Below are 9,903 nucleotides of genomic sequence, written 5' to 3'. Positions count from 1 at the left end.
GTGTTCACCCAGCCCCCCGTGTTCACCCAGCCCCCCGCGTTCACCCAGCCCCCCGCGTTCACCCAGCCCCCCGCGTTCACCCAGCCCCCCGCGTTCACCCAGCTCCCCGCGTTCACCCAGCCCCCCGTGTTCACCCAGCTCCCCGTGTTCACCCAGCTCCCCGTGTTCACCCAGCTCCCCGTGTTCACCCAGCCCCCCGTGTTCACCCAGCTCCCCGTGTTCACCCAGCTCCCCGTGTTCACCCAACTCCCCGTGTTCACCCAACTCCAAAAGTACTCTCACTCAGCCAAAGCAGGCACTCAGTGCTTCGGGTCAGGGCCCATAGCCGTTGCAGTATCCAGGGCCTCCAGCCATTTCTTGACATCACGTGGAGTGAATCGAATTGGCTGAAGACTGACATCGGAGACGCTGTGGATGGCACAGTGGCACTGCTGCCTCGTGGCACCAGGGACAAAGGCTCGATTCCAGCCTCGGGTGACTGTGTGGAAACGTTCTCCCAGTGTCTGCGTGGGTGTCCTCTGGGTGCTCGGGTTTCGTCCCACAGTCCAAAAGTGTGCAGATTAGGTGGACTGGCCATGATCAACACGCAGGGTTACGGGGACTGGGTGTGGTAGTGGGCCTGGATTGTGCCCTCTTTGGAGGGTCAGTGCAGACCCGGTGGGTCGAATGGCCTTCTGCACTGTAGGGATTCCATGGATTGCAAGGCCGGGATGGATAATGCACTTGGAACTTCTGCCTGAAGATTGTTGCGAATGCTTCAGCCTCATCTTTTCACCGATGCGTTCTGCTTCTCCATCATTGAAGTGGTGGATATTTGTGGAGCGGAGGACATTTTGTGGAGCCTCCTCCTCCAATGAGTTGTTTAATTGTCCGCCACCATTCACGACTTGAAGTGGCAGGACTGCAGAGCTTAGATCTGATCCATTGGTTGTGGGATCACTTAGCTGCTTCCGACTTGCACTTATGTACCACTTTCAACTGGCACAAAATCTTCTAGTGCTTCACATGGGCTCAAGTCACAAGAAACCACACACAAACAACACCAACCTCCCCTCCCCTACCCCTAACTTCCTCCAGACCCAATTACTCTCCCAATCTCTGTAACCTCCCCCAGCCCTCTACAACCCTCCCTATCTCTGTAACCTCCTCCAGCTCCCTAGAACGCTTCCCGTTTCTGTAACCTCCTCCAGCCCCAACAACCCTCCCTGTACCTGTAACGTCCTCCAGCCCCGACAACCCTCCCAATCTCTGCAACCTCCCCCACCCCTCTTCAACACTCCCCATCTCCGTAACCTCCCGCAGAAACCTCCCTATCTCTGTAACCTCCCCCAGCCCCTACATTCCTCCCTATCTCTGTAACCTCCTCCAGCCCCGACAATCCTCCGTCTCTGTAGCCTCTTCCAGCCCTTACGACCATCCCCATCTGTAACATCCTCCAGGACAAAGAATATTATAAAAATAAAAAAATGTTCTGGACAGGTTAGGGGAGAATGTGTTAAATCATTGTTTTTAAAAATCACAAAAAAAATATTAAAATAATCAAATACGATGAGGCTCAAAATTGCAAATATACACAGTGAATGTACAAATAATTACAGGTGATCATCAGTACACAGGAAGGATATATACATTCTCGGGTCACATTGAAGGTGTCTTGTGCGGAAACAAACATGCTCGAATAATTACATAATCAACAAATTTATGATACATGGACATCAAACATTGAGCAAATAAATATCCAGCCAGCCAAGGAGTTCATGTTTACCTGGGTGACAGACAAGCAGCTCACAATTAGTGTCACAGTAAGGTGCATCAATGGTGGATTGAGGGGGTTGTGCGGTTACTCAAAGGGAAAAGGTGATTGAGGTGTGGGGGGGGGGGGGGGAAGGGTGTGCGGTGAGGAGAGGTCACTGGACATTTAAGTGGGCTAGAGACAGTTGCCCTGCCAATGGGGAAACTGCGCTCCTTTGCTCGGAGTCTGTGGGGGTTGGGGGGGTGGAAAACCGAGCGAGGTTGAAAACCCCAGTTCCTCTGTCTTTGGGGGGGGTGGGGGTGAGAATACCCCGGTCAACTGGGATCGGGGAGAATGGGAAAAGCTAACAGCGCCGAGCGGGAGGCGCGCCTGCAATTTCAAACAATATGCACACAGGCACCCAAGAAGATGTGGCGAGGGGGGGGCCGGGGCAGTTTACAGGGTGTGGGAGCGAGGCACAATGGTGTCAACCATCTCGAGAATGCCAAACATCAGATAGAACAGTCGGAACAGAGAGTGGTACAGGCACCCTGATGTAATGCAGGGGTGACTAGACAAGAGTGGGATATTAAAGGATGTGGGAGTGAGGGGGAGCTGGTGGAGTGGGATTAGACGGTGGGATATAAAAGGGTGCAGGGAGTGGGGGGTGGGGAAGAGAGAGAGATTAGACTGTGGGATATTAAATGATGCGGGAGTGAGGGGCAGGGAGAAGAGTGGGATTAGACTGGGTGGGATATTAAAGGGTGTGGGGAGTGAGAGGAAAAGTGGGATTAGACTGGGTGGGATATTAAAGGGTGCAGTGAGTGAGGGGGATTAGACTCAGTGGGATATTAAAGGGTGGGGGGAGTGAGGGGGATTAGACTGGGTGGGATAATAAAGGGTGTGGGGAATGAGAGGAAAGGTGGGATTAGACTGGGTGGGATATTAAAGGGTGCGGGAGTGAGGGGGATTAGACTGGGTGGGATATTAAAGGGTGCGGGGAGTGAGGGGGATTAGACTGGGTGGGATATTAAAGGGTGCGGGGAGTGAGGGGGATTAGACTGGGTGGGATATTGAAGGGTGTGGGGAGTGAGGGGGATTAGACTGGGTGGGATATTAAAGGGTGCGGGAGTGAGGGGGTTTAGACTGGATGGGATATTAAAGGGTGCGGGAGTGAGGGGGATTAGACTGGGTGGGATATTAAAGGGTGCGGGAGTGAGGGGGATTAGACTGGGTGGGATATTAAAGGGTGCGGGGAGTGAGGGGGATTAGACTGGCTGGGATATTAAAGGGTGCGGGGAGTGAGGGGGATTAGACTGGGTGGGATATTAAAGGGTGCGGGAGTGAGGGGGATTAGACTGGGTGGGATATTAAAGGGTGCGGGGAGTGAGGGGGATTAGACTGGGTGGGATATTAAAGGGTGCGGGGAGTGAGGGGGATTAGACTGGGTGGGATATTAAAGGGTGCGGGAGTGAGGGGGATTAGACTGGGTGGGATATTAAAGGGTGCGGGAGTGAGGGTGATTAGACTGGGTGGGTTATTAAAGGGTGCGGGAGTGAGGGGGATTAGACTGGGTGGGATATTAAAGGGTGCGGGGAGTGAGGGGGATTAGACTGGGTGGGATATTAAAGGGTGCGGGAGTGAGGGGGATTAGACTGGGTGGGTTATTAAAGGGTGCGGGAGTGAGGGGGATTAGACTGGGTGGGATATTAAAGGGTGCAGTGAGTGAGGGGATTAGACTGGGTGGGATATTAAAGGGTGCGGGATTGAGGGGGATTAGACTGGGTGGGATATTAAAGGGTGTGGGAGTGAGGGGGATTAGACAGTGTGGTGAGGAAACAGACCGGATTTCATTCAATTCTAACCAGTCACCATCTCCCAGTGATGGCTGAGCCGCACTGAGCTTTGAAACACCCAACACGAGCTTCCCAGGAGTGACCGCTGATGATTTTTAAACTATAGCAAAACATTGCTCCACCCAGAATAAGGTTAAACATGGCACAATCTCATTCGGCTTGTTGAAAGTACAAAATCCATCGGCCAATCCCAAGAAACAATGCAACCTCCCGCTAATCAGAGAGGATCGACATTCCAAAACGCTCCCAAACCCTCAAAGAGGCATCAAAACGTTGCCCGGCCTTGGCGGCGTGCCAGCATTTTCCAATTAAAATCCACGACGTTTTAAAATTTAAAAACAAAACAATATTTTAAGCTCAACCAAAGGTTGACAAAGAGTAAAAATATTCGACGGGGAGCAAGCACTTGAGGCATACGGCATGTTTCCTCCACCCGACTCTGCCTTAGAAAGGACTCTTCATTTCGCAATATAAAAATATATTAACAAGACAAGCAAGTTCAACAGCACCGCAAATACCCTGGACGAGCACCGCCTTCCCCAGATCCCACCCCCCAAGCCTGCCATTGCCCGAATCAAAGCCCCTTCAATCCAACGAGTGAATCCCCTTCCTGTCCTTGTACATCTGAAATAGAAATCGAAGGACAGACGGTTAAAATGGTCCACCACAAGCCCAGTCTTCTACCGCCAGCACCCCGCCCCCCCTTCCCAACCCTCGCCCCACCCCCAAACCGAGCAGGCAGTTAAATGTTACCCCGTTACCCTATACTCAGCATAAAACCTCACCCCAAACTATACCGGTCCTGGGCGTCTTTGATGGGGACTGTGTAGAGGGAGCTTTACTCTGTATCTAATCCCGTGCTGTACCTGTCCTGGGAGTGTTTGATGGGGACAGTGCAGAGGGAGCTTTACTCTGTATCTAACCCCGTACTGTACCTGTCCTGGGAGTGTTTGATGGGGACAGTGTAGAGGGAGCTTTACTCTGTATCTAATCCCGTGCTGTACCTGTCCTGGGAGTGTTTGATGGGGACAGTGCAGAGGGAGCTTTACTCTGTATCTAACCCCGTGCTGTACCTGTCCTGGGAGTGTTTGATGGGGACAGTGTAGAGGGAGCTTTACTCTGTATCTAACACCGTGCTGTACCTGCCCTGGGAGTGTTTGATGGGGACAGTGTAGAGGGAGCATTACTCTGTATCTAACCCCGTGCTGAACCTGTCCTGGGAGTGTTTGATGGGGACAGTGTAGAGGGAGCTTTACTCTGTATCGAACACCGTGCTGTACCTGTCCTGGGAGTGTTTGATGGGGACAGTGTAGAGGGAGCTTTACTCTGTATCTAACCCCGTGCTGTACCTGCCCTGGGAGTGTTTGATGGGGACAGTGTAGAGGGAGCTTTACTCTGTATCTAACACCGTGCTGTACCTGCCCTGGGAGTGTTTGATGGGGACAGTGTAGAGGGAGCTTTACTCTGTATCTAACCCCGTGCTGCACCTGTCCTGGGAGTATTTGATGGGGACAGTGTAGAGGGAGCTTTACTCTGTATCTAACCCAGTGCTGTACCTGTACTGGGAGTGTTTGATGGGGACAATGTAGAGGGAGCTTTATTCTGTATCTAACACCGTGCTGTACCTGCCCTGGGAGTGTTTGATGGGGACAGTGTAGAGGGAGCTTTACTCTGTATCTAACCCCGTGCTCTACCTGTCCTGGGAGTGTTTGATGGGGACAGTGTAGAGGGAGCTTTACTCTGTATCTAACCCCGTGCTGTACCTGTCCTGGGAGTGTTTGATAGGGACAGTGTAGAGGAAGCTTTACTCTGTATCTAACCCCGTGCTGTACCTGCCCTGGGAGTGTTTGATGGGGACAGTGTAGAGGGAGCTTTACTCTGTATCTAACCCCGTGCTGTACCTGTCCTGGGAGTTTGTGTTGGGGACAGTGTAGAGGGAGCTTTACTCTGTAGCTAGCCCCGTGCTGTACCTGTCCTGGGAGTGTTTGATGGGGACAGTGTAGAGGGAGCTTTACTCTGTATCTAACCCCTTGCTGTACCTGTCCTGGGAGTGTTTGATGGGGACAGTGTAGAGGGAGCTTTACTCTGTATCCAAACCCGTGCTGTACCTGTCCTGGGAGTGTTTGATGCAGCCAGTGTAGAGGGAGCTTTACTCTGTATCTAACCCTGTGCTGTACCTGTCCTGGGAATCTTTGAAGGGGACCATGTACAGGGAGCTTTACTCTGTATCTAATGTTATGGGCCAGGGTTTAGAGAACCCCAAAGTGTATCATGGAGTTCACCTGACCCACAACTTTTACTAGATTGTGGTATGGGGAGCACATGGCTCTCTCTACAGGTGTGGTACAGCAGAAATGGAAAAGTATTTTTTAAAGCAAAACAATGTTTATTCTATGAACTCAAGTTAACCTTTTTAAAACATACAGTGAACAACTTGGCAACCATTAATTCAAATACAACCCCCAAAGAATACAACACTGAGTAATCCTTTCAGCTTTCCTTTTAACATCCAAAAGACTTAAAAACACCTTTTACCAGAAGCACATCAGGTTAAAGTCACTACTGAGAATTTATAATTCTGAATTCACCAAATGATAGTCTTTTCAGGGCAGAGAGATCAGCAGTACACCTGTTCTGTCTGGCTTCAGCTCCAACACCGAAACCGAAACTAAAACACACGCTGCAGCAACAGCCTAAAACGAAAGTAAAAAGCTGACAGGCAGTCCAGCTCCACCCACTCTCTGACATCACTGCAGTAGTAAACACCCATTTCTGAAAGGTACTCTCACGACAGATATTTATATACACACCCATTCATAAACACCCATTTCTTAAAGGTATTCTCACATGACACTAACCCTGTGCTGGGAGTGTTTGATGGGGACAGTGTAGAGGGAGCTTTACTCTGTATCTAACCCCGTGCTGCACCTGTCCTGGGAGTGTTTGATGGGGACAGTGTAGAGAGAGCTTTACTCTGTATCTAACCCCATGCTGTACTTGTCCTGGGAGTGTTTGATGGGGATAGTGTAGAGGGAGCTTCACTCTGTACCTAACCCTGTGCTGTACCTGCCTGGGAGTGTTTGATGGGGACAGTGTAGAGGAAGCTTTACTCTGTATCTAACCCCGTGCTGTACCTGTCCTGGGAGTGTTTGATGGGGAAAGTGTAGAGGGAGCTTTACTCTGTATCTAACCCCGTGCTGTACCTGCCTGGGAGTGTTTGATGGGGACAGTGTAGAGGAAGCTTTACTCTGTATCTAACCACGTGCTGTATCTGTCCTGGCAGTGTTTGATGGAGACAGTGTAGAGGGAGCTTTACTCTATCTAATCCTGTGCTGTACCTGTCCTGGGAGTGTTTGATGGGGACAGTGTAGAAGGAGCTTTACTTTGTATCTAACCCCGTGCTGTACCTGTCCTGGGAGTGTTTGATGGGGACAGTATAGAGAGAACTTTACTCTGTATCTAACCCCGTGCTGTACCTGTCCTGGGAGTGTTTGATGGGGACAGTGTAGAGGGAGCTTTACTCTGTATCTAACCCCGTGCTGTACCTGCCTGGGAGTGTTTGATGGGGACAGTGTAGAGGGAGCTTTACTCTGTATCTAACCCCGTGCTGTACCTGTCCTGGGAGTGTTTGATGGGGACAGTGTAGAGGGAGCTTTACTCTGTATCTAACCCCTTGCTGTACCTCATGTGTATGTGTGCGTGAGAATGTTTGGTGGGTCCAATGTCCCTCACAGATGAGTGCAGATCACATTGACCATACCTGCATCGCTCGGTAGATCCACTCTTGGTACTGTGTTACTCTGCTGTAAACTCCTGGCTTGTTGGCCATAGCGCAGCCCGTTCCCCAGCTTACTATTCCACAGAGACGCCACCGTGTTCGATTGGAGAGGTGATCTTCGCAGACAAAAGGCCCACCACTGTCTCCCTGGGAGAGAAAGAGAGGAGACAGACGAAAGCGCCAGGCAGAGGGAGGGGGAGAGCGCCAGGCAGAGGGAGGGGGAGAGCGCCAGGCAGAGGGAGGGGGAGAGCGCCAGGCAGAGGGAGGGGGAGAGCGCCAGGCAGAGGGAGGGGGAGAGCGCCAGGCAGAGGGAGGGGGAGAGCGCCAGGCAGAGGGAGGGGGAGAGCGCCAGGCAGAGGGAGGGGGGAGAGCGCCAGGCAGAGGGAGGGGGAGAGCGCCAGGCAGAGGGAGGGGGAGAGCGCCAGGCAGAGGGAGGGGGAGAGCGCCAGGCAGAGGGAGGGGGAGAGCGCCAGGCAGAGGGAGGGGGAGAGCGCCAGGCAGAGGGAGGGGGAGAGCGCCAGGCAGAGGGAGGGGGAGAGCGCCAGGCAGAGGGAGGGGGAGAGCGCCAGGCAGAGGGAGGGGGAGAGCGCCAGGCAGAGGGAGGGGGAGAGCGCCAGGCAGAGGGAGGGGGAGAGCGCCAGGCAGAGGGAGGGGGAGAGCGCCAGGCAGAGGGAGGGGGAGAGCGCCAGGCAGAGGGAGGGGGAGAGCGCCAGGCAGAGGGAGGGGGAGAGCGCCAGGCAGAGGGAGGGGGAGAGCGCCAGGCAGAGGGAGGGGGAGAGCGCCAGGCAGAGGGAGGGGGAGAGCGCCAGGCAGAGGGAGGGGGAGAGCGCCAGGCAGAGGGAGGGGGAGAGCGCCAGGCAGAGGGAGGGGGAGAGCGCCAGGCAGAGGGAGGGGGAGAGCGCCAGGCAGAGGGAGGGGGAGAGCGCCAGGCAGAGGGAGGGGGAGAGCGCCAGGCAGAGGGAGGGGGAGAGCGCCAGGCAGAGGGAGGGGGAGAGCGCCAGGCAGAGGGAGGGGGAGAGCGCCAGGCAGAGGGAGGGGGAGAGCGCCAGGCAGAGGGAGGGGGAGAGCGCCAGGCAGAGGGAGGGGGAGAGCGCCAGGCAGAGGGAGGGGGAGAGCGCCAGGCAGAGGGAGGGGGAGAGCGCCAGGCAGAGGGAGGGGGAGAGCGCCAGGCAGAGGGAGGGGGAGAGCGCCAGGCAGAGGGAGGGGGAGAGCGCCAGGCAGAGGGAGGGGGAGAGCGCCAGGCAGAGGGAGGGGGAGAGCGCCAGGCAGAGGGAGGGGGGAGAGCGCCAGGGCAGAGGGAGGGGGAGAGCGCCAGGCAGAGGGAGGGGGAGAGCGCCAGGCAGAGGGAGGGGGAGAGCGCCAGGCAGAGGGAGGGGGAGAGCGCCAGGCAGAGGGAGGGGGAGAGCGCCAGGCAGAGGGAGGGGGAGAGCGCCAGGCAGAGGGAGGGGGAGAGCGCCAGGCAGAGGGAGGGGGAGAGCGCCAGGCAGAGGGAGGGGGGAGAGCGCCAGGCAGAGGGAGGGGGGAGAGCGCCAGGCAGAGGGAGGGGGAGAGCGCCAGGCAGAGGGAGGGGGAGAGCGCCAGGCAGAGGGAGGGGGGAGAGCGCCAGGCAGAGGGAGGGGGAGAGCGCCAGGCAGAGGGAGGGGGAGAGCGCCAGGCAGAGGGAGGGGGGAGAGCGCCAGGCAGAGGGAGGGGGGAGAGCGCCAGGCAGAGGGAGGGGGAGAGCGCCAGGCAGAGGGAGGGGGGAGAGCGCCAGGCAGAGGGAGGGGGAGAGCGCCAGGCAGAGGGAGGGGGAGAGCGCCAGGCAGAGGGAGGGGGGGAGCGCCAGGCAGAGGGAGCGGGGGGAGAGCGCCAGGCAGAGGGAGGGGGGAGAGCGCCAGGCAGAGGGAGGGGGAGAGCGCCAGGCAGAGGGAGGGGGAGAGCGCCAGGCAGAGGGAGGGGGAGAGCGCCAGGCAGAGGGAGGGGGAGAGCGCCAGGCAGAGGGAGGGGGAGAGCGCCAGGCAGAGGGAGGGGGAGAGCGCCAGGCAGAGGGAGGGGGAGAGCGCCAGGCAGAGGGAGGGGGAGAGCGCCAGGCAGAGGGAGGGGGAGAGCGCCAGGCAGAGGGAGGGGGAGAGCGCCAGGCAGAGGGGAGGGGGGAGAGCGCCAGGCAGAGGGAGGGGAGCGGAGAGCGCCAGGCAGAGGGAGGGGGGAGAGCGCGCCAGGCAGAGGGAGGGGGAGAGCGCCAGGCAGAGGAGGGAGCTGAGGGGACGAGAGCGACAGGCAGAGGGAGGGGGAGAGCGACAGGCAGCGGGAGAGGGAGAGCGACAGGCAGCGGGAGAGGGAGAGCGACAGACAGCGGGAGAGGGGAGAGCGACAGACAGCGGGAGAGGGAGAGAGCGACAGACAGCGGGGAGGAGGGACAGCGGGAGAGGGAGAGCGACAGACCGGGGGAGAGCGACAGACCGGGGGAGAGCGACAGACCGGGGGAGAGCGACAGACCGGGGAGAGCGACAGACCCGGGGGGAGAGCGACAGACCGGGGGAGAGCGACAGACCGGGGAG

The 9,903-nt window shown here is 56.6% G+C and overlaps 1 protein-coding gene across 1 annotated transcript in view; it reads right to left on the bottom strand.

The window, feature by feature from the left end:
- Positions 1-1,480: 1,480 nt before the first annotated feature.
- hpn (hepsin) overlaps positions 1,481-9,903 on the bottom strand; it is a 62,170-nt gene continuing 53,747 nt past the window's right edge. The window contains 2 exon segments of the mRNA XM_072468884.1: positions 1,481-4,212; positions 7,349-7,513. Of these exon segments, the coding sequence (XP_072324985.1) occupies positions 4,174-4,212; positions 7,349-7,513 (204 nt within the window). The 3' untranslated portion in view covers positions 1,481-4,173.

Source organism: Scyliorhinus torazame, chromosome 12, assembly GCF_047496885.1.
Source record: "Scyliorhinus torazame isolate Kashiwa2021f chromosome 12, sScyTor2.1, whole genome shotgun sequence".
Lineage (NCBI taxonomy): Eukaryota > Metazoa > Chordata > Chondrichthyes > Carcharhiniformes > Scyliorhinidae > Scyliorhinus > Scyliorhinus torazame.
Note: the sequence above shows the minus strand (reverse complement) of the source record. Positions and strands in the feature narration are given on the sequence as shown.